We start from the raw sequence: 25,000 nt of genomic DNA on the forward strand, positions 1-25,000 counted from the left end.
CAGCTGCTGTCACTCACCTGCCAGCTGCTTTCACTCACCTGCCAGCTGCTGTCACTCACCTGCCAGCTGCTGTCACTCACCTGCCAGCTGCTGTCACTCACCTGCCAGCTGCTGTCACTCACCTGCCACCTGCTGTCACTCACCTGCCAGCTGCTGTCACTCACCTGCCACCTGCTGTCACTCACCTGCCAGCTGCTGTCACTCACCTGCCAGCTGCTGTCACTCACCTGCCACAGCTGATGTCACTCACCTATCAGCTGCTGTCACTCACCTGCCACCTGCTGTCACTCACCTGCCACCTGCTGTCACTCACCTGCCAGCTGCTGTAACTCACCTGCCAGCTGCTTTCACTCACCTGTCAGCTGCTTTCACTCACCTGCCAGCTGCTGTCACTCACCTGCCAGCTGCTGTCACTCACCTGCCAGCTGCTGTCACTCACCTGCCAGCTGCTGTAACTCACCTGCCAGCTGCTTTCACTCACCTGTCAGCTGCTTTCACTCACCTGCCAGCTGCTGTCACTCACCTGCCAGCTGATGTCACTCACCTATCAGCTGCTGTCACTCACCTGCCAGCTGCTGTCACTCACCTGCCAGCTGCTGTCACTCACCTGCCACCTGCTGTCACTCACCTGCCACAGCTGATGTCACTCACCTATCAGCTGCTGTCACTCACCTGCCACCTGCTGTCACTCACCTGCCAGCTGCTGTCACTCACCTGCCACCTGCTGTCACTCACCTGCCAGCTGCTGTAACTCACCTGCCAGCTGCTTTCACTCACCTGTCAGCTGCTGTCACTCACCTGCCAGCTGCTGTCACTCACCTGCCAGCTGCTGTAACTCACCTGCCAGCTGCTTTCACTCACCTGTCAGCTGCTTTCACTCACCTGCCAGCTGCTGTCACTCACCTGCCAGCTGATGTCACTCACCTATCAGCTGCTGTCACTCACCTGCCAGCTGCTGTCACTCACCTGCCAGCTGCTGTCACTCACCTGCCACCTGCTGTCACTCACCTGCCACAGCTGATGTCACTCACCTATCAGCTGCTGTCACTCACCTGCCACCTGCTGTCACTCACCTGCCAGCTGCTGTCACTCACCTGCCACCTGCTGTCACTCACCTGCCAGCTGCTGTCACTCACCTGCCACCTGCTGTCACTCACCTGCCAGCTGCTGTAACTCACCTGCCAGCTGCTTTCACTCACCTGCCACAGCTGATGTCACTCACCTATCAGCTGCTGTCACTCACCTGCCAGCTGCTGTCACTCACCTGCCAGCTGCTGTCACTCACCTGCCAGCTGCTGTCACTCACCTGCCACCTGCTGTCACTCACCTGCCACCTGCTGTCACTCACCTATCAGCTGTTTTCACTCACCTGCCACAGCTGATGTCACTCACCTGCCACAGCTGATGTCACTCACCTGCCACAGCTGATGTCACTCACCAATCAGCTGCTTTCACTCACCTGCCAGCTGCTGTCACTCACCTGCCAGCTGCTGTCACTCACCTGCCAGCTGCTGTCACTCACCTGCCAGCTGCTTTCACTCACCTATCAGCTGCTGTCACTCACCAATCAGCTGCTGTCACTCACCAATCAGCTGCTTTCACTCACCTGCCAGCTGCTGTCACTCACCTGCCAGCTGCTTTCACTCACCTGCCAGCTGCTGTCACTCACCTGCCAGCTGCTGTCACTCACCTGCCAGCTGCTGTCACTCACCTGCCAGCTGCTGTCACTCACCTGCCAGCTGCTGTCACTCACCTGCCAGCTGCTGTAACTCACCTGCCAGCTGCTTTCACTCACCTGTCAGCTGCTTTCACTCACCTGCCACAGCTGATGTCACTCACCTATCAGCTGCTGTCACTCACCTGCCAGCTGCTGTCACTCACCTGCCAGCTGCTGTCACTCACCTGCCAGCTGCTGTCACTCACCTGCCACCTGCTGTCACTCACCTATCAGCTGTTTTCACTCACCTGCCACAGCTGATGTCACTCACCTATCAGCTGTTTTCACTCACCTGCCACAGCTGATGTCACTCACCTATCAGCTGTTTTCACTCACCTGCCAGCTGCTGTCACTCACCTGCCAGCTGCTGTCACTCACCTGCCAGCTGCTGTCACTCACCTGCCACCTGCTGTCACTCACCTGCCAGCTGCTGTCACTCACCTGCCACAGCTGATGTCACTCACCTATCAGCTGCTGTCACTCACCTGCCAGCTGCTGTCACTCACCTGCCAGCTGCTGTCACTCACCTGCCACAGCTGATGTCACTCACCTATCAGCTGCTGTCACTCACCTGCCAGCTGCTGTCACTCACCTGCCACAGCTGATGTCACTCACCTATCAGCTGCTGTCACTCACCTGCCAGCTGCTTTCACTCACCTGCCAGCTGCTGTCACTCACCTGCCAGCTGCTGTAACTCACCTGCCAGCTGTTTTCACTCACCTGTCAGCTGCTGTCACTCACCTGCCAGCTGCTGTCACTCACCTGCCAGCTGTTTTCACTCACCTGCCAGCTGTTTTCACTCACCTGCCAGCTGCTTTCACTCACCTGCCAGCTGCTTTCACTCACCTGTCAGCTGTTTTCACTCACCTGCCAGCTGCTGTCACTCACCTGCCAGCTGCTGTCACTCACCTGCCAGCTGTTTTCACTCACCTGCCAGCTGTTTTCACTCACCTGCCAGCTGCTTTCACTCACCTGCCAGCTGCTTTCACTCACCTGTCAGCTGTTTTCACTCACCTGCTTTCACTCACCTGTCAGCTGCTTTCACTCACCTGTCAGCTGCGTTCACTCACCTGTCAGCTGTTTTCACTCACCTGCTTTCACTCACCTGTCAGCTGCTTTCACTCACCTGTTTTCACTCACCTGCCAGCTGCTTTCACTCACCTGCCAGCTGTTTTAACTCACCTGTCAGCTGCTGTCACTCACCTGTCAGCTGCTTTCACTCACCTGTCAGCTGTTTTCACTCACCTGCTTTCACTCACCTGTCAGCTGCTTTCACTCACCTGTTTTCACTCACCTGCCAGCTGCTTTCACTCACCTGCCAGCTGTTTTAACTCACCTGTCAGCTGCTTTCACTCACCTGTCAGCTGCTTTCACTCACCTGTCAGCTGTTTTCACTCACCTGCTTTCACTCACCTGTCAGCTGCTTTCACTCACCTGTTTTCACTCACCTGCCAGCTGCTTTCACTCACCTGCCAGCTGTTTTAACTCACCTGTCAGCTGCTGTCACTCACCTGCCAGCTGCTTTCACTCACCTGTCAGCTGCTGTCACTCACCTGCCAGCTGCTGTCACTCACCTGTCAGCTGCTTTCACTCACCTGTCAGCTGCTTTCACTCACCTGTCAGCTGCTTTCACTCACCTGCCAGCTGTTTTAACTCACCTGTCAGCTGCTGTCACTCACCTGCCAGCTGCTTTCACTCACCTGTCAGCTGCTGTCACTCACCTGCCAGCTGCTGTCACTCACCTGTCAGCTGCTGTCACTCACCTGTCAGCTGCTGTCACTCACCTGTCAGCTGCTTTCACTCACCTGTCAGCTGCTTTCACTCACCTGTCAGCTGTTTTCACTCACCTGCTTTCACTCACCTGCCAGCTGCTTTCACTCACCTGCCAGCTGTTTTAACTCACCTGTCAGCTGCTTTCACTCACCTGTCAGCTGCTTTCACTCACCTGTCAGCTGTTTTCACTCACCTGCTTTCACTCACCTGTCAGCTGCTTTCACTCACCTGTTTTCACTCACCTGCCAGCTGCTTTCACTCACCTGCCAGCTGTTTTAACTCACCTGTCAGCTGCTTTCACTCACCTGTCAGCTGCTTTCACTCACCTGCCAGCTGTTTTAACTCACCTGTCAGCTGCTGTCACTCACCTGCCAGCTGCTTTCACTCACCTGCCAGCTGCTGTCACTCACCTGCCAGCTGCTGTCACTCACCTGTCAGCTGCTTTCACTCACCTGCCAGCTGCTGTCACTCACCTGCCAGCTGCTTTCACTCACCTGTCAGCTGCTTTCACTCACCTGCCAGCTGCTGTCACTCACCTGCCAGCTGCTGTCACTCACCTGCCAGCTGCTTTCACTCACCAATCAGCTGCTGTCACTCACCTGCCAGCTGCTGTCACTCACCAATCAGCTGCTGTCACTCACCTGCCAGCTGCTGTCACTCACCAATCAGCTGCTGTCACTCACCTGCCAGCTGCTGTCACTCACCTGCCAGCTGCTGTCACTCACCTGCCAGCTGCTGTCACTCACCAATCAGCTGCTGTCACTCACCTGCCAGCTGCTTTCACTCACCTATCAGCTGCTGTCACTCACCTGCCAGCTGCTGTCACTCACCTGCCAGCTGCTGTAACTCACCTGCCAGCTGCTGTCACTCACCTGCCAGCTGCTTTCACTCACCTGCCACCTGCTGTCACTCACCTGCCAGCTGCTTTCACTCACCTGTCAGCTGCTTTCACTCACCTGCCAGCTGCTTTCACTCACCAATCAGCTGCTGTCACTCACCTGCCAGCTGCTTTCACTCACCTATCAGCTGCTGTCACTCACCTGCCAGCTGCTTTCACTCACCTGCCAGCTGCTGTAACTCACCTGCCAGCTGCTTTCACTCACCTGTCAGCTGCTTTCACTCACCTGCCAGCTGCTTTCACTCACCAATCAGCTGCTGTCACTCACCTGCCAGCTGCTGTCACTCACCAATCAGCTGCTGTCACTCACCTGCCAGCTGCTGTCACTCACCAATCAGCTGCTGTCACTCACCTGCCAGCTGCTGTCACTCACCAATCAGCTGCTGTCACTCACCTGCCAGCTGCTGTCACTCACCAATCAGCTGCTTTCACTCACCTGTTTTCACTCACCTGCCAGCTGCTTTCACTCACCTGCTTTCACTCACCTGCCAGCTGCTTTCACTCACCTGCTTTCACTCACCTGCCAGCTGCTTTCACTCACCTGTCAGCTTCTTTCACTCACCTGTCAGCTGCTTTCACTCACCTGCCAGCTGCTGTCACTCACCTGTCAGCTGCTTTCACTCACCTGCTTTCACTCACCTGCTTTCACTCACCTGTCAGCTGCTTTCACTCACCTGCCAGCTGCTGTCACTCACCAATCAGCTGCTGTCACTCACCTGCCAGCTGCTGTCACTCACCTGTCAGCTGCTTTCACTCACCTGCTTTCACTCACCTGCCAGCTGCTTTCACTCACCTGCTTTCACTCACCTGCCAGCTGCTTTCACTCACCTGCTTTCACTCACCTGTTTTCACTCACCTGCTTTCACTCACCTGCCAGCTGCTTTCACTCACCTGTCAGCTGCTTTCACTCACCTGTCAGCTGCTTTCACTCACCTGCTTTCACTCACCTGCCAGCTGCTTTCACTCACCTGCTTTCACTCACCTGTTTTCACTCACCTGCTTCACTCACCTGCCAGCTGCTTTCACTCACCTGCCAGCTGCTTTCACTCACCTGTCAGCTGCTTTCACTCACCTGTCAGCTGCTTTCACTCACCTGTTTTCACTCACCTGCTTTCACTCACCTGCCAGCTGCTTTCACTCACCTGCCAGCTGCTTTCACTCACCTGCCAGCTGCTGTCACTCACCTGCCAGCTGTTTTCACTCACCAATCAGCTGCTGTCACTCACCTGCCAGCTGCTGTCACTCACCTGCCAGCTGCTGTCACTCACCTGTCAGCTGCTTTCACTCACCTGCCAGCTGCTGTCACTCACCTATCAGCTGCTGTCACTCACCTATCAGCTGCTTTCACTCACCTGCCAGCTGCTTTCACTCACCTGCCAGCTGCTGTCACTCACCTATCAGCTGCTGTCACTCACCTATCAGCTGCTGTCACTCACCTGCCAGCTGCTGTCACTCACCTGCCATCTGCTTTCACTCACCTGCCAGCTGCTTTCACTCACCAATCAGCTGCTGTCACTCACCTGCCAGCTGCTGTCACTCACCTGCCAGCTGCTTTCACTCACCAATCAGCTGCTGTCACTCACCTGCCAGCTGCTGTCACTCACCTGCCACCTGCTGTCACTCACCTGCCATCTGCTTTCACTCACCTGCCAGCTGCTGTCACTCACCAATCAGCTGCTGTCACTCACCTGTCAGCTGCTGTCACTCACCTGCCACAGCTGATACATACAGATGCAACTAATATTTATTTTCATGATTGATGAATCTGCCGATAATTTTCTTGATTATTTGATAAATAGTTTCCGCAAATTGATTAAATGTAAAAAATGTCACCGAGAAAATATTAACGATGTTTTTAATCTGCTTTTGTCTGTTTTGATTCATTCTGAAACCTTCAGATGTTTAATTCACTGTCAGATGTGACAAAGAAAAACAAACAACAAAGAAAAGCAACATCTCACATATGAGAAACTCTACAATCAATTATTAAAATCTCGATTGATCAGTTGTTGCAGTTCTAGATTAGTTGATTGAAAGAAAATCAAAGATAACTGAATTCTTGTGTCAGTCAATTTTAAAGCAAAGATGCCAAAACTTTGTTGGTTCCAGCTTCTCAAACATAACGATTTGCTGTTTTAATACAAATAAAATCCCCGTATCATCGTCTTCCAGCAGCTCAGTGCGACGTGTTGAACTGTTCATCACTCCGACTACGAAGTTAGATAATACAAATAAATATCTGCAGTAACATCGCTTAGATGAGACACAGAAAAGCTTCCATTTCTCACAGATCTTTGCTTAAAAATGGACTAAATCAAATATTTGATTAATAAAACGTGTGGATTGATTAACTGATTGATCGTCTCTCTAGAAGATAGTCGAGTCTCTTATCAGCAGAGTGTTTATATTCAGATTCTCTCTCTGGGATTTTTACTCTGGTTAAATGTTTGTTTGACCTTTGCTCCACACACACACATACACACAAAGCCTGCTGACCTCTGACCTTTTCACATGCAGGGGTTCCAGGAATCACACTGAAAAGCTCCGACGCAACATCAGGTTACCTTTAGCCCTCTGTGACTGTGAGCTTCAGCTACAAACTGTCTCAGATTTATTGTTTGTGATACAAAACGATGTGCAGATGACATTCAAGTTATTAACAATCAATAACAAACCCTGACATGTAGAGTAGAGCAGATTATAACAGGCTTTAGTTTGGGTCAATAATAGAAAATAACAATAAAATCAGCTCAGAACAACATTAACACAGAATTGTGTCGCTGCTATATCGACACAAACTTTAACACAGTGATGTTTAACATGTATGAGACTGTAAATGAAGGTAATTAAAAACAAGCAGAAAGGCTTAATGTGTTCACAAGTTTTAATTGGAGTCTGTTTGTCTGTTTTTAGGACACGGAGCTGGAGAAAATCACCCGCAGGTTCACCATCGAGCTCGCCAAGAAAGGCTTCATCGGTGAGAAATTAACTTCATGAAGATCTGAATATATACGTCATAAACAGTCTGATCAGCTGTTGGTGTGGTTCTGCAGGGCCCGGTATCGATGTTCCTGCTCCGGATATGAGCACCGGAGAGAGGGAGATGTCCTGGATCGCTGACACCTTCGCCACCACCATGGGACACTACGTGAGTCTGTCAGCAGCATCTATCAGCATCTGTCAGCATCTATCTATCAATCTATATATCTATACCTATCTATATCTATATATATATAGATATAGATATAGATAGGTATAGATATATAGATATATAGGTATATATCTATATATCTTATTTATCTATATCTGTCTATCTATATCTATTTTATATTTTTATTTGCAGATGATGTACTTTTATTCATGTATAATCCATCCAAATCTTTAGCAGCACTAATCAAGATCATTGAAGAATTTAGTGTGTTTGTTCTTGATATAAGATAAATTATATCCCTCAGAAAGAGTAGCAGTACGTGTTTAATGACCTCTGCTAAACTGTCTGATATAAATAAACTACATTTTTTACCTGTTGTGACCAAAATGAAAGCAGACTTTCAGAGAAGGTTGAATCTAACTTTATCTGCCATAATATTAATGAATGTCCTTCCTCACTTATTGATTCACTACAGATCAATAAGTGTACAGATTACAGTACAGGTTCTACCTGCCTGTATCCCCCTTAACTGTTTAAATCAATACATAATGATATTTGTACATTTTTGTTTGGAAAAATAAGTGCAGCAGAATGAAATTACAAAACCTTCAGTTTCCCGTAACAAAGAGTGGATTAGCACTCGCTAATCTGTTGTATTATCACAGGTTAAAGAGTCTCTTTTAGAGCTTTGGAAGGTAAACATCTGGATTATGAATCAATGTTAGATCTTCCTTTTGTTTGAACCAAAAAGCTAAGTTAAATAATTTTATAGTTCCGAATGTTTGCAAGTCTTTGAACTGTTGATGTTAATATTTTGGAATTAGCCGAGATTCATTCTTAGCACCTGTTGCCAAAAATCCTGACGATGATTATACATGTACAGATGTGAGACTGATGAATGTACATGTGCAGATGTGAGACTTGGTGTAATCTTTACAGCCATTAGAAGAAGAGTTTCATATTCCTCGAGATATAACTGAGGATCTGAAGAAATTAAGGATGAAAGTGTCTGTCGGGATGTTTAACGAATCATCTCTGATGTCTGCAGGACATCAACGCTCACGCCTGCGTCACTGGGAAGCCCATCAGCCAGGGAGGAATCCACGGTCGCATCTCCGCCACAGGCCGAGGGGTTTTCCACGGCATCGAGAACTTCATCAACGAGGCGTCCTACATGAGCCAGCTGGGGATGAGTCCTGGCTTCCAGGACAAGACCTTCGTCATCCAGGTACACTCAGTCCTCTTCCTCCCCTGCAGGACGGAAACTTATTGTACTGTTTCTGTTTGTCTGTGCTGTATGAAGCTTCACTCTGACTGCTGATTCCACCGTCTGCACTAAACTGCAGAGCTGAGCTCCTTATAAAAATATATTAAACCACACTGATGGTGTGAAGCAGTCAACACACAGCAAAATGAACTGTAGAGGCTGAGAGCACGTCAGCATGTCAGGAAACACAATAAACACTGTGAAGATGTAAATAAAGTAAAAAACACTGTGAAGATATTAGGAGTTAATCTGGGAGTTATAGACTGTAATTTTAATAATGTTTCCCTCTCAGTATTTGTTGGTTTTGAGAGACCTGAACACAGCACACAGCTCTGCAGATTATATTCAGCTGCAGATACTCAGAAATATTAAAGTCACTCTTTCCGTCTTTCAGCCCTAAAATCCTCCGCAGTGACTCATCTGAAGCCACAAGTTTACTCCAGTTTCAGTCCCTGTGACCAACAACACAGAAACATCAAGACTTTAATCATGAGACAGACTTCCATCTTTGTTTTCCACTGAGAGTCTCTGAGATCAGCATCAGGCCAGTGTTCACTGTCAGCTGTCATCTGACGTTTTAATATTAAACACTGGTGTTAGCTGGTTGTGCTAACTGAAGTTTAACAAACATAACAAGCTAATGTTAGCTGCTTGTGCTAACTGACGTTTAACAGATATAACAAGCTAATGTTAGCTGCTTGTGCTAACTGAAGTTTAACAAACATAACAAGCTAATGTTAGCTCCTTGTGCTAACTGAAGTTTAACAGACATGACAAGCTAATGTTAGCTCCTTGTGCTAACTGAAGTATCACAGACATGACAAGCTAATGTTAGCTGCTTGTGCTAACTGAAGTATCACAGACATGACAAGCTAATGTTAGCTGCTTGTGCTAACTGAGGTATCACAGACATGACAAGCTAATGTTAGCTGCTTGTGCTAACTGAGGTATCACAGACATGACAAGCTAATGTTAGCTGTTTGTGCTAACTGGAGTTCAACAGACATGACAAACTGTTAGCTGCTTGTGCTAAGTTTAGTATTAAAGACTGACAGGACAATTGATTAACACTAGCCTCACAGATCAACATAAGAGGCTAATGTTAGCTGCTTGAGCTAATATCTAAATATTAATTTTACCTGTTCTGTATTGTCCGCAGTTGATTTTTTTCATTTGTTTTTTTGTTTGTTTGTTTTGTTTTTTACAAACACCAGATTTCACTTTGGGGTAATTTATGTTCTCAGGTTATGATGTGACCTCTTTATGTCTGCAGGGTTTTGGTAACGTGGGTCTTCACTCCATGAGATACCTTCATCGCTTTGGAGCAAAGTGTGTCGGAGTTGGAGAAATGGACGGAAGCATCTGGAACCCCAACGGCATCGACCCAAAGGAGCTGGAGGACTACAAACTGGTCAGTATTGTGATAAATTAACAAACAGAACTACAAACTGGTCAGTATTGTGATAAATTAACAAACAGAACTACAAACTGGTCAGTACTGGTGATAAATTAACAAACAGAACTACAAACTGGTCAGTACTGGTGATAAATTAACAAACAGAACTACAAACTGGTCAGTACTGGTGATAAATTCATAAATAGAACTACAAAGCCAAAGGTGATGGTGTTCAGGACGGTTTCACTCCTGCCCTTCCTGTCAAAAATACTTGAGCGCACAGTCTTTAACCAAGTCTCTGAATTCCTTTCTGAGAACAACCTGTACGACTCGAATCAGTCTGGCTTTAAGCAAGGTCACTCTACCAAGACTGCACTCCTGTCGGTTACGGACTCACTGCATTCAGCTGGATCTGCTGGTCAGTCCTCAGATGCGCCCTCCGCTGGTTCATGTCCTACCTCCAAGGGTCCAAACCGCACAGATTATCCACAGGGGTTCCTCAAGGGTCAGTGCTTGGTCCCCTTCTCTTCTCATTACACACCACCTAACTTGGTGCAATAATCCACTCTCATGATTTCTCGTACCATTGCTATGCTGATGATACTCAGCTCTTCCTGTCGTTCCCACTGGAAGACCACATAGTCTCAGGTCAGATCTTGTCATGCCTTACAGATATATCAGCATGGATGAAGAACGTCACCTTCAGCTTAACCTCGCTAAGACTGAGCTCCTTGTCTTCCCAGCCAGTCCCTCCATACAACAAAGCATCAGCATCAAGCTTGAATCAATCCAACTCATGCCCACAAAGTCTGCCTGACGCTTGGGTGTCATGATCGATGACCAACTAACCTTTGAGGTTCACGTGGCTTCAGTCGCTCGATCGTGTTGATTCGCCCTGTACAACATCAGGAAGAACAGACTCTACTTGTCTGAGCGTGCAGCACAACTCCTGGTCCAGGCTCTCGTAATATCACGCATTGACTACTGCAGTTCCTTACTGGCCTCCCCGCATGTATGTTCAAACCTCTGCAGATGATCCAGAACGCGTCGGTGCGTCTGGTCTTCAACCAGCTCAAAACAGCACATGTCACCCCGCTGTTCATCTCCCTCCACTGGCTCCCAGTTTCTGCCTGCATCAAATTCAAAACCCTGACACTCGCTTACAAAACAGCAACTAAAACAGCTCCCGCCTACCTGAACCCCCTCATTCAGGTCTACACTCCCTCCTGCTCACTACGCTCTGCCAATGAAAGGCGCCTGGTACCACAACAGGACCCTGAGTCACCAGCTAGACTCTTCTCCTCTGTAGTTCCCCGGTGGTGGAACGAGTTACCAGCTCTGTTCGATATGCAGAGTCCCTCTCAGTCTTTAAGAAAAGACTACAGACCAGCTCTTTCATGAACACCTCTGCACCTGATGGACTTCTATGCATCACTTCTGTGCTGCCTGTTGGCACCTACGTCCTCTCAGAACTGAACTTATCAGCTCTCAGACGTACGTCGCTTTGAATAAAAGTGTCTGCTAAATGAAACTGTAAATTGCTAATGTCTTGTTTTGTTCGAGCAATAGTCCGGAGCCCAAAAACCTGAATTTATTATCATATTTTATAAATAAAAACCATAAATCCTCACAATTAAGAAGCTTAAAAAGCAACTCAAAATAGTTGCCAGTCCTTTTATTGTTGATTGATTAGTCGACTAATCTATTAATTGTTTCAGCTTTAAACCAGTGTAAGATGAATACTTACATTGACCTATATGTTGGTTTTTATGAATATATTTAAATGTTTTCAATAAATTAAACCAGAAAATAATTTAAATTTTTCATCTGGATGTTTTTCAGTTTTTATAATTCAAACCACATTAATGTCTGAATGGAGCTGTGTTTAGCAACTCACATATAAACCAATCAGAGGAGGGAGTGAACTGTAAACAGCAGGCTTAAACCTGATTGGTTGATTGTCTCCAGGCCAACGGGACCATCGTGGGCTTCCCGAACTCGACGCCGTATGAAGGAAGCATCCTGGAGGCCGACTGTGACATCCTGATCCCTGCCGCCAGCGAGAAGCAGCTGACCAAGAGCAACGCACACAAGATCAAGGCCAAGGTTTCACACACACACACACACACTCACACACACACACACACACGATCGATTAATTGATCATCAATGAACAGTCATCATTTCTCCAGTAAAATAATGACATTTTACAGACTTTGTTTGTCTCCTACAGCGCGCGTATCTGCTCTGTAAATCAGTCAGTCAGGAAACTGTAATTACAGCAACTTTTCCACATGTTGTTCAAATCAGCAGCTGCTTGTGGTTTGGACCAATCGTGGCGTTTGGTGCCGTGATAACTGACGTCATTCAGGTGGAAGATGCACAAATCTCACCTGCCAACAAACATGATGCCATAAACGAGCAAAACTATTCCCAAATGTTCCCAAATGTTCCCAAATGTTCCCAGATGTTCCCAGATGAGGTTTGATTCAGTGAGTCAGGAGACATAATCTGCCTCAAACATCCAACTAGATTTATTTTAATAACATTATTGATGATTTTATTTGCTGCTGATGTTGAGCTGAAAGTTTATTTAATAAAGGTTATAAATGGAACTCAAGTACAGTATTTTACTGTTTTATAGAACGTTGAGTCCTCATGGTTCTCATGTTCAGAAAATACATTAAACATTAGAGCTGAAATATAGAGGATGCTTTTTATCCAGGAGGTCATTACATATGACTCTTCACTGGTAGCAGTTTAAATAAATCACTTTATTTTACTTTGCTTGTAATTTTTCTCAAATTCCTGCAATTTCACCACAAAAGGAGACATAAAACATCACAAACTGGATCACTGTTTTTGAGAAAAACTGCTGCAAAATCAAACATTTTGTCCCTAATAATCACAAAAAGTGAAACCCTGGAGGGAGTGATGAGTTACTTAAAATGACATAAAATGATTGATAAGGTGCAGATACTCTGGTAAAAGATGGTACAGTCTAAACCACCGATGCTTTCAGATCATCGCGGAGGGAGCGAACGGGCCGACCACGCCTGAGGCCGACCGCATCTTCCTGGAGAGAAACATCATGGTGATCCCGGTCAGTCGTCCTGTCTGTCAGTGAAGAGTTCATTAACCAACAGATATATAGCATAAGGTGGATGGAAGTTCTGCATCACTCTGAACTGTGTAACAAGCTTCACTCTGCCTTCTGTCAGGACATGTATCTGAACGCCGGCGGGGTCACCGTCTCCTACTTCGAGTGGCTGAAGAATCTCAATCACGTCAGTTACGGTCGACTGACCTTCAAGTACGAGAGAGACTCAAACTACCACCTGCTCAGTGAGTCTGAACGCCACCGTCATCGATTTAAGTGATTGAAAACACCTGATCAATCATCATCCATCAATGATGATGTTCATCCTTTAGCTTAAAACATTTTTACTACAAGGTCTCTTTAGTAACTTTTCTGGAGCTTTCTGTCATATCACATGGTCTCGAGTTTGTTCAGTTTATCATCCATGTTAAGAAGATCATGTGATTTCCCCCCCCCCCCCCCCCCCCTTACCCACCCCCCCCCACTCTTCCTCCTTCAGTGTCGGTTCAGGAGAGTTTAGAGAGGAAGTTTGGAAAACATGGCGGCTCAATTCCTGTCGTCCCAACCTCTGAGTTCCAGGCCAGGATCTCTGTGAGTACACACTGATACTACGACTGATACTACGACTGATACTACTACTGATACTACGACTGATACTACGACTGATACTACTACTGATACTACGACTGATACTACTACTGATACTACGACTGATACTACTGATATTACTGATACTACTGATACTACGACTACTACGACTGATACTACTGATACTACGACTACTACGACTGATACTACTGATACTACTGATACTATTGATACTACGACTACTACGACTGATACTACTGATACTACTGATACTATTGATACTACTACTGATACTACTACTGATACTACTACTGATACTACGACTACTACAACTGATACTACTGATACTACTGATACTATTGATACTACTACTGATACTGCTACTACTACGACTGATACTACTGATACTACTGATACTATTGATACTACTACTGATACTACTGATACTATTGATACTACTACTGATACTACGACTACTACGACTGATACTACTGATACTACTGATACTACTGATACTACTACTGATACTACTACCGATACTACGACTACTACGACTGATATTACTGATACTACTGATACTATGTCTGATACTACAGATGCTACCGATACTACAGATACCACGACTGATACTACTGATACTACGACTACTACTACTGATACTACGACTACTACGACTGGTACTACTGATACTATTGATACTACTACTGATACTACTACCGATACTACGACTACTACGACTGATACTACTGATACCACTGATACTATGTCTGATACTACAGATACTACCGATACTACAGATACCACGACTGATACTACTGATACTACGACTGGTACTACTGATACTACTACTGATACTACTACTGATACTACTACTGATACTGTAGCTGCTGTGTAACTTGTATTCTGTTGTTGTTGATGTTTTTAGGGTCTGAGCCCTAAAGAGACGAAAACCCTTTTGTATTTCGTGTTTGTTTGTTGTTTGTTTCTTTATTATTACGCCACTTCAGCCCTAAATTTGACCCCCTAAACGTGCTCAAAAACTCACCAAATGTGGCACGCACATCAGGTCTGGTGAAAAATTTGATAAAATGTAAAAATTAACCCCCAAAATGTGCTCGAGAGCGCCACCTATGTAACGAGTATGGCCGCCCCGGCCCGTAGGAATGTCGTAGAGAGATCGAACCAAAGCTCAATAATTCATCTCACCAAGACCTACAAATCCTACGCTGACACCCCTGACCTAAATCCAACAGGAAGTCTGCAATTCTCCCATGAAAGTATGACTTTGTGCAAATTTTGGACCCTGAACAAACGCTATCTCCTCTGAGGGCGTTAATGGTATCGACTTCAAACTTGAATACATGACTTATCACACTGTGCTGAACAAAAGTTGTTAAAAACTTTGTAATAACTCGAACGGTTTGGATTTAATAAGCCCTGAAAGTTGCAGTGCCACATCACCCTTACAATGTAAACCAATGGGGAGGCAATCTATGGGCATGAACTTTGTGTTAAACAAATGGTTCTGATGTCTAAACAATAAGTCTGACCACTTTCAAACCTGTATCAATGGATTCACCACGAATTTTCCTACAATAACTGATTTTTAATGTAGGATTTGGCCAAAGTCATGGGATTTATGAGGAGATTTCACAAGAAGAGTGATATTCTCCTCTCCAACTGAGAGGGGGGGTGTTGAATGGAGCTCATGGAGTGAGGGTGACAGTTTAGTGATAAAGTGCTGCAGAAAAATACAATCAAAACTAAAATTTGTAGCTCTGTACTGCAGTTTTTCCTTTATTAGGACCCGAGCAGCTAGCGGTTCACTCACACTCTCCATTCACATATATGAGTATCAGTTACTTATTGTCTCTACACACCTGACAGGTCACATGTCAATCACACTTTGACCAGGTCATGTGGGTTAAACGTCTTTACTTTTATAAAAATAGACTTGATGAAAATTAGGAAATTAATTTGTTTTACACACAAACTCATCAAGACTTTTGTTTACTAATTGAAATTCAAGTGAATGGACCCAAAACTTGCACAATTTTGATGCCACAGGTGTGAACGAGACAGACAGGTGTGAACGAGACAGACAGGTGTGAGCGAGACAGACAGGTGTGAACGAGACAGACAGGTGTGAACGAGACAGACATGTGTGAGTGAGACAGACAGGTGTGAACGAGACAGACAGGTGTGAGCGAGACAGACAGGTGTGAACGAGACAGACAGGTGTGAACGAGACAGACATGTGTGAGTGAGACAGACAGGTGTGAGTGAGACAGACATGTGTGAGTGAGACAGACATGTGTGAGTGAGACAGACATGTCTCACCCTGCAGGAAACTCTCATCCTCACACCGTTGAGATGTGATGTTTCACCATGACAGAGGAAGTTGCTATAACTTTATTGTAAATGCTCCAGTCTGCACCAAACTTTACATGTTTGATAAGAGTCCCGGCCTGAACACGTCTACATGACAATATTCCATCAGTGATGTAAACTGGATGAATAGCGCCCCCTACCAACTTTCAGTGAAGCAGCCCCAGCAGCAGGCAAAACAGTGGACAAAGGAAGTGATGTTTATCTCCTTCTTGCACTGTCTGAAATCAGCCGGGTCTGAAGACGTCTACATGCTCGTGACAGAAGCCCTTCGACTGCGCCGCGGCACGACGTGCGTGGACGTGCGAGGACCCGTTCAACGCTGCTTCCAGCTTTAATTTTATACTTGAACTTTTTTCATTTCTCGTGTTTCTTTTACATTTGATGCTTGTTTTGTTTCATTTGAAGCTGCTGGACAAATAAACTTTCATCACTACTTTAACTTGTACAACAACTACTAGTAGTACTACTATCCATTCAAGTACTACTATTACTACAATTTATCCTACAGCCTTAGTTGTACTTCTTCTGTGGTGTAACTGTGTGTTTTGGTTGCAGGGAGCATCTGAGAAGGACATCGTTCACTCAGGTCTGGCGTTCACCATGGAGCGCTCAGCCAGGGTAACACACACAGACACACACACAGACACACACACACACACACACACAGACACACACACACACACACTAACACACACACACACACACACGCATACGGGTTTTTATCACATGCCGGGGACCAATGACTGGCAGCAGCCTGATGGGATCCACCCTTTCTGAAGGGTCTAGAGACATAATTTTAACTGCTAAAATCATCATAAATTTTTCTTAACATGAAAATCACTTGAAACTTCAATAACTCTCAAAAAAATTTTAAACCTGAATTTTGACCCTTCAGGGGACTCATCATGTTAAGTCAGGTATTTACCTCCCATGGGGACATCATGTTATGTATATTAATATACAATCAACACCACTGTTAAACACAGCACAGTTCATGACAAGCATTTAATTAACTAATTTTGGATTTAACCTTAATATGATATTACATAAACACTGAATCTAATAATCCAGACTGCCAGATTTCCCTTCAAAAACATAAACAGATCAGATTCAGATTATAAAATATAGTTGTTAGGCAAACATATAATTAAACGGTTGATAAATGTGATGGCCTCTTTGAGAAATCAGTCTTGCTGCTTCACCTGAACATATTGGTCATATTGGTTCAACATTAAAGATGTTATTTCCAGACAAGGACACTGTTACCCAGAACACCACACAATCCATTCACACAACACACTACCGTCCACACACAAGGTTCTTTCAATAGCCAAAAGTTAAGCATGATGAGTTTATGATATCTACTACAGACAGATATTTCACATCTATTAGTCCAAATGATTTTTTTGCTGTTTCTCTTGCTGTTGCTTTACTTTTATATTTTATTTATAGATGCTCGTTTACTTGATATGATTGAACATGTTGCAAATAAAATAATTGTAAAATTGAATAGTTTCCCAACTGAGCTTCAACAGGTATGACAAAAACCAAACCTGGTTAACAAAGAAACAATTATGACTTTTTACTGAATGTGATGATCTAAACTACCAGGCATCATGTTTTCTCCCAAAACACACCAGACTGAGTTTCTAAAATGCTGTTGCTTGGAGGAAAACAAAGCCTACTGTACAAAACGCAAAGACAAATTAAGCTTTTATTTTCATAAAACATTTATTCAAAATGGCCTCTGAATTTACTTCAAACATCCGCCCCGTTACATCCTACAAGCCTCACTCTGCTTCCATTTTAAGTTCACGTCACGAGAAGTAAAACTTTGGAACACAAGAACGACCAGCGAGCACAACAACTATATTTCTCTATATTTCTCTCCATGCCAGTAGGGGTCCACATGATCAGTCATTCACTCATTCCAGCAGTGATTTAGAACCATGAAGTCTGTCAGAGATCCATTATACATATTTGGCCAAACAGCATAATCTGATATATCGATGGACTACTGTTGTACTGGAGATATGTTCCCTCCATAGTACAGTGTATTAATGATTAATGATCTCTGATTCTGCATAGAAAAGCTCAGAGAAGCAGAGGAAGCAGGAGAAAAGTTCTCCTCTGGGGCCTGAATAAAGAACATAGATAGAACCACAAAGAACAGCATCCCATGACTGACTGTTCTTGTTGCTCTACAGAGCAACACATTAAGAACAAGAGCAAAGAGCATCATACTTATCAACATAATTGAGAACAAGTCCAAAGAGAAACACATGTATCCACACATTTAAGAACGTGAAATAACTGCAGTCTTCTCAGTTAGTTTTTCTTGTACTTTCATAAAGATTGGCAATGATGCGATTTTTAACATAGCACTTTACCATCAACCAGGTTCGTCTTTTAAGTGCTTCTGGTGAAGCCGTAATGCAGGCAACACACTCCAACTTTCGTGGTACTTTACCAGCTTCTATGAAGGCCATTAGTGTCTTTTCCACAGCGTGTACCTCTTCAGACGACCACCTCATCTTTAAGGTTCCTAAGAAAGAAAGACTATCAGGGGGGTAGACTAATGATGTGAAAGATTGTTCAGTGATCAATCAGCGCCATTAGCCTTTTTTTTAAAAAAGAAGCACAGTAACCTTTTTTTTTTTCTCCAGAAGCAGTTGTATTAACTGGTGTGGTACCCAACCTGATGTTTTTTTAAAAAAACAATAAACTAATGTGAACATATTTCACTGCATTTAGTTTGTCACATACTTGTTTTAGGGTCACCGCTGTCAGACTCAGCTCGCCATCTTCTCTTAGATCTTGAGGATCCTGTTAAAACATTAATACAATAAATGAACAGCTAACTGGCAACACACCTTTACTGTTTGAATCAAAACCATCTAAAGCACTTAAAAACATAACCTTATCTCTTTTTTTACAATTACATTCATACATTCGGTAGATGCTTTTATCCAAAACGACGTACACATCTGGAGGTACATCAGACTCCGTACTTACCAACTACCACATCTGTAGCGCAGGTCTGAGTCGCCTCTGATCCATCAGACACCTTGGACATCTGTTCAAGGTGTTCTTTGGTGAGCTGTAAAAGAAAAATACAAGAAGTTTATAATTAAATGACCTGTAAGAAATATTAATCAGGTATGAAAATCTTAAATTGTCTGTGACCCCTTAAAACCTGGGCAATACCTGAAGGCGGGGGTGCTGCACCTTGGACCCCCCCAGCACGCCTACTTCCCATGGCCATGTTTATACTTACTTTCCGACAAATCACATTTCATCTGTAATTTTGGCGAATGGCTAAGAATAATACCCATGAGCCCCGGCCGCTGTTGCTATGGAGAAGCCAGTCAGTAGTGTGAATGAGAGCGTGATGAATTTAAAATGCTTTGTTACTGAAGTTGTAAACAAAACATGTCACCATAGTTACTGAATTCACCCAAAGGGATCCGCAAATTAAACTGTAAAATCAGTTTTTAAACATGCTAAACTTTATCTTCTGTTAGCTGTTAGCGGCACACATGACTAAATTTAAAGCTCTGTGATTGGCTGTTTCTTGCTGAAATGCACTTTGGGAGTCGTAGTTAATGTCCACCCTTAAATTTTTAATGTCTATGGTCTTGAAGCTTTGACTTTTTAGTAAAGAACCAGATTTTCTAACACAGTTGTTCATGTTTTGTTCTGACAATTCAACCAGCAGAGTTTCATGTTGATCCAAACAGTAGAAGTTAAACTGTGAGTAACTTAATGTTGTCTATGGGAAAAATTCATGGGATTTTTACTTCTGGAACCAAGCGTGTCCAAAAAAGCTCCCCCCACTTCACAGCTATATAGAGGGTCCTTTGATTACTTTATTTACGAAATGATTCATTTGGAGTGAATGTTAAGTTTATTTTCTCTTATAGAGTTATGTATCCTGCTAATTTCATTATGCAAACTTACAAATATGCTGTCAGTTCTTCTCAGGGGTGGTACATCTGGGTCATCATTAGCATCAGAGTGTGAGCTTTTAGGGGTGCTCAAATCCAGGGGTATCTGCAATGTGGGAAAAAACTATGTAAAGTGGCAGTAAAAACTGGCAGAAGTACTTACTGCAGTAGATATTCCTTTTGGTAACAATAGTAAAGTAAAATGTAAAGCTGCACACAGGTAGACAGTGTTTGCCACATGTAGTTTTATGTTTGGTGATAGCTTGCACACAACCTAATTATTTTTCAAACATCTACATCTCAAACATAGTGCAAGCTCACTGTAGCTGCACACTCACTACAGCAATTTCTAATTACCTGGAAGGATACCTGCACTTTTAATGGCTAGCAACAATACCAGGGTAAAGTAAAATATTAGGAGGCCTGTCATATGGAACAAGATAAAATCAGTGCTTGTTTGACACCAAACTCTTGGAAACTGCAAGTACCTCAGATGAAACTTCTGACAGTGATGATAGTGATGAGGTGTCCTCCTCTTGGTTTGGACTTCCTAACAGCTAAATAACATAGACAGAGGACACACTTAACATTTCTTCAGAACATGAGGTTCACAACAAGCTTAAACTACTAATAATAGTAGTAGCTCGTTAAGATTTTTTATGTAAATTTATAATTTCTTTCATAGAACACTTAAGCAGTTATAATATTGAGCTAAATTTGCTGTATTACTCAAAGAATTTAAGCACGGTGTGCTTCCATCAAAGTTTTTAGGTCATGGTGATGTTTTTCTAGTGAAATGAGGAGATATCGTAGAGATAACTCCTCACTTGAACTAAATGAATCAGCTGTTCCTCAGTCATGAAGCACTTTCAATGCGAGCCGCAGGAAATAAATATAAACAGGGCGCTGCACAGTGCTGCTCGCGGCCAGTTAGGACATTCAAATGGATCAAACTGATTTTGTCACTGCTCACTTAGGTCACATTCAGTTAGGACACATTGTAAATCTATAACATAACAGGCATAAAAGCCAGGATGAAGTAAACTGTCATATGAAACATGCTAAAATCAGCACTTGTTTGACACTTACCAAACTCTTGGAAGCTGCATGTAACTCAGATGAAACCTCTGGTGGTGATGAGGTCCTCCCACCTTTGTTTGCTCTTCGTAAGGGCTAAACAACATAGACAGACACATATATTACCATTTCTCCAGAACATGAAGTTCAAAAAGAGCTGAAGAGCCAGAGCACTGCACTCCTATACACATCTTTTTTAAATTAAAAACTCAAACATAATGCGCAAGAGGCCATATTTAAAAGACAGGTCAGAGTCTTTGCCAAATAAGTGTTAAAATCTAGGGATTACATCTATCAAGTCACAGTACATGTACTGTTCATGCAGTTTTATATCACAGTAAATATATAACTGTTAAAACATTATTTGGATGGCTACATCCTGTTCCAGTTTCCATGAACTAAATAGACTGAAATAAACCAAAAATCATCTAAAACTATCAGAATTATCTTCAGTACATACTATATGAGGCTTAACTTATCTAAACTTATCAGAATATTGTATAAAATGTCATTTTTTAAATCTTTACATGAATATTGTATCAAAATCAGAGTCCCAGCATTACCTGTGTTAGGTGATTTGCAAACTCCCTGTCCTTGGATAAGCATTCATTATGATGCTTCCTCAGGCGTTGCAAGTGTGCTTTCTGCCTGCTGGATCGTGCACTCTGTCTGCAGGAGGTTAAACATAAAACAGTTAATGTAACATCAGACTTAAGATTCAAGATTCATTTCTTATTATCATTTTACAACACAAGGTTGTAAATAAAACTATTTACAGCAATCTGGTTGCATGTGAATACAATAAGAAAAACAAAGAGTAATTCATTATTTAATTTTTTAGATTAAAAAAAAATCTATATTCTAACTACAGTATAACTGTTAAGTGTGTAAAGCCTTTAGGCCTGTAGTTAAATTAAGAACTTATTCTAGTAAATTACTCAACATTGGGAGCTAACTCTAGCTACTGATGGCTGTAACAGGTGAAAAATGCTCTTTAAACATTCCTCTTTCCTCTCCTCAGCCTCACTGTCCTTCCACACTGCTGAATATTACAGTAATACAGTATCTGAGGCCAGCCAAGTAAAAATAAGCGGCTAAAAAGACGGTCAATAATCTGAAAAAACCTAAAATATCAGCTCAAAATTGTAGTTTGCCAACAAAATTTTCCAAAGCATGTCTGGTGACAAGTTAGGTCATGTTATCATTAGCAAACCATAAAAATGAGTGAGATTTTTTTAAAATACATTAGCTACAGTGCTTAGTCTAATTAATAATAACTAAAACAGTTTCATGTACTTACTTAGTTTTCATTAGTTCTCCCTCTGCAACCATCAGCCGTTTGTTGTCTCCGTGTGTCTGTGCTGCTGCCGTCTGTGCTGCTGTGCCTGTTCCTACTGACTGTCAGCAGCTCAAACCGTGTGACCGGGGCGGGTGGGGGATGGGCATAGGTAAGATGGGGACCGCAAAAGTCAGGAAAGGTGTGTTCCTCCCTCACCTCTTTGATTCAGTGCGGAAATTTTATCATTGCATGTCTGAACTCCTGTTTCACAAAAATATTATTGCATCCAAAAGTAAAATATTTTAATATGTTTTAATATCCTAACTTCTAAATTAATATTACAAATTTTTACTGATAATATCATGACTGCCATGCTGTGCATGTATTAATATACATTTTATAACCATTGTTCTGTCTTTTCTAATGTAACCAAAAAGGCTCATATTCTAAAGAAAATTTGTGTGCTTACTTCATGCAAAAAGGAAGATATTTAAATTAATTGAATTTAAATTAACATAAACTATGAGGATTGTATAATTAAATTTGTAGTTATTACTACTAGTAAAGTAATATTACTAGTAGTCTGAACATTGAGTACTTGAACCAGTAGTAGCTTAAGTAGCTAAAATACAGCAGTAGTTGCATTAATACTACTACTATACTAGTAGCAGTAGTACATACATTAGCATTAGAAACAGCATTAGAATTAGTAACAGCTATATTCTATAAAATAATTACATAAAGCCACAAATTCCATTTTGGTTATCCTCAAAGATTTATACAGGCTGGCACAAGTTACAGTCTCTCCTGCATGGTTGCTGCTAATACCATATATTCTGCCTCGCAAAAGACAATGCCACTGTGTACTGTGTCTTACTTGCAGGAAATTATCGGATTGTTTTTGTTGGACCAAAACACCATCCAGATATGCTTCTTCTGTAGCTTTGGTCTACACTAATTATAGCCTCATTTTGTATGAATATCAGTACACAGCTAACTGTAGCCTCAGTTTGTATGAATATCAGTACACAGCTAACTGTAGCCTCAGTTTGTATGAATATCAGTACACAGTTAACTGTAGCCTCATTTTGTATAAATATCAGTACATTGCCTCTAACTGTAGCCTCAGTTTGTATGAATATCAGTACATTGCTTCCATCTGTAGCCTCAGTTTGTATAAATATCAGTACATTGCTTCCATCTGTAGCCTCAGTTTGTATAAATATCAGTACATTGCTTCCATCTGTAGCCTCAGTTTGTATAAATATCAGTACACAGCTAACTGTATCCTCAGTTTGTATAAATACCAGTACACGGCTAACTGTAGCCTCAGTCTGTATAAATATCAGTACATTGCCTCTCACTGTAGCCTCAGTTTATATAAATATCAGTACATGGCTAACTGTAGCCTCAGTTTGTATAAATATTAGTACGCAGTTAACTGTAGCCTCAGTTTGTATAAGTATCAGTACATTGCCTCTAACTGTAGCCTCAGTTTGTATGAATATCAGTACACAGTTAACTGTAGCCTCAGTTTGTATAAGTATCAGTACATTGCTTCTAACTGTAGCCTCAGTTTGTATGAATATCAGTACACAGTTAACTGTAGCCTCAGTTTGTATGAATATCAGTACACAGTTAACTGTAGCCTCAGTTTGTATAAGTATCAGTACATTGCCTCTAACTGTAGCCTCAGTTTGTATGAATATCAGTACACAGTTAACTGTAGCCTCAGTCTGTATAAATATCAGTACATTGCTTCTCACTGTAGCCTCAGTCTGTATAAATATCAGTACATTGCCTCTAACTGTAGCCTCAGTTTGTATGAATATCAGTACACAGTTAACTGTAGCCTCAGTCTGTATAAATATCAGTACATTGCTTCTAACTGTAGCCTCAGTTTGTATAAATATCAGTACATTGCTTCTCACTGTAGCCTCAGTTTGTATAAATATCAGTACATTGCTTCTCACTGTAGCCTCAGTCTGTATAAATATCAGTACACGGCTAACTGTAGCCTTAGTCTGTATAAATATCAGTACATTGCTTCTCACTGTAGCCTCAGTCTGTATAAATATCAGTACACGGCTAACTGTAGCCTTAGTCTGTATAAATATCAGTACATTGCCTCTCACTGTAGCCTCAGTTTATATAAATATCAGCACACGGCTAACTGTAGCCTTAGTCTGTATAAATATCAGTACATTGCTTCTCACTGTAGCCTCAGTTTGTATAAATATCAGTACATGCCTAACTGTAGCCTCAGTCTGTATAAATATCAGTACATTGCCTCTCACTGTAGCCTCAGTCTGTATAAATATCAGTACATTGCTTCTCACTGTAGCCTCAGTTTGTATAAATATCAGTACATGGCTAACTGTAGCCTCAGTCTGTATAAATATCAGTACATTGCCTC

General features: G+C 43.1%; 1 protein-coding gene and 2 long non-coding RNA genes across 5 annotated transcripts in view; 2 read left to right on the forward strand and 1 right to left on the reverse strand.

The window, feature by feature from the left end:
* Positions 1-25,000, forward strand: part of glud1a (glutamate dehydrogenase 1a) — a 46,362-nt gene that overhangs the window by 18,183 nt on the left and 3,179 nt on the right. Inside the window, exons 4-12 of the mRNA XM_044372844.1 lie at positions 7,302-7,365; positions 7,442-7,536; positions 8,588-8,767; positions 10,080-10,217; positions 12,171-12,308; positions 13,225-13,305; positions 13,424-13,547; positions 13,802-13,893; positions 16,837-16,899. Of these exons, the coding sequence (XP_044228779.1) occupies positions 7,302-7,365; positions 7,442-7,536; positions 8,588-8,767; positions 10,080-10,217; positions 12,171-12,308; positions 13,225-13,305; positions 13,424-13,547; positions 13,802-13,893; positions 16,837-16,899 (975 nt within the window). The remainder of the gene's footprint in view (positions 1-7,301; positions 7,366-7,441; positions 7,537-8,587; positions 8,768-10,079; positions 10,218-12,170; positions 12,309-13,224; positions 13,306-13,423; positions 13,548-13,801; positions 13,894-16,836; positions 16,900-25,000) is intronic.
* Positions 16,978-18,909, forward strand: LOC122996989. The gene is made up of 2 exons (XR_006407130.1): positions 16,978-18,197; positions 18,429-18,909. It is a non-coding gene; the product is annotated as an uncharacterized LOC122996989 (long non-coding RNA).
* On the reverse strand, positions 17,980-22,015 carry LOC122996988. 3 transcript variants are annotated; one of them, XR_006407128.1, is made up of 6 exons: positions 21,869-22,015; positions 21,318-21,401; positions 20,717-20,785; positions 19,297-20,334; positions 19,048-19,107; positions 17,980-18,826 (listed from the first exon to the last, which is right to left on the reverse strand). It is a non-coding gene; the product is annotated as an uncharacterized LOC122996988 (long non-coding RNA). The 3 variants fall into 3 exon arrangements; XR_006407129.1 differs by having other exon boundaries at positions 19,297-19,381; positions 20,242-20,785; XR_006407127.1 differs by lacking the exon at positions 21,869-22,015 and having other exon boundaries at positions 19,297-19,381; positions 20,242-20,334; positions 21,318-21,846.

This window comes from Thunnus albacares, chromosome 14, assembly GCF_914725855.1.
Source record: "Thunnus albacares chromosome 14, fThuAlb1.1, whole genome shotgun sequence".
Lineage (NCBI taxonomy): Eukaryota > Metazoa > Chordata > Actinopteri > Scombriformes > Scombridae > Thunnus > Thunnus albacares.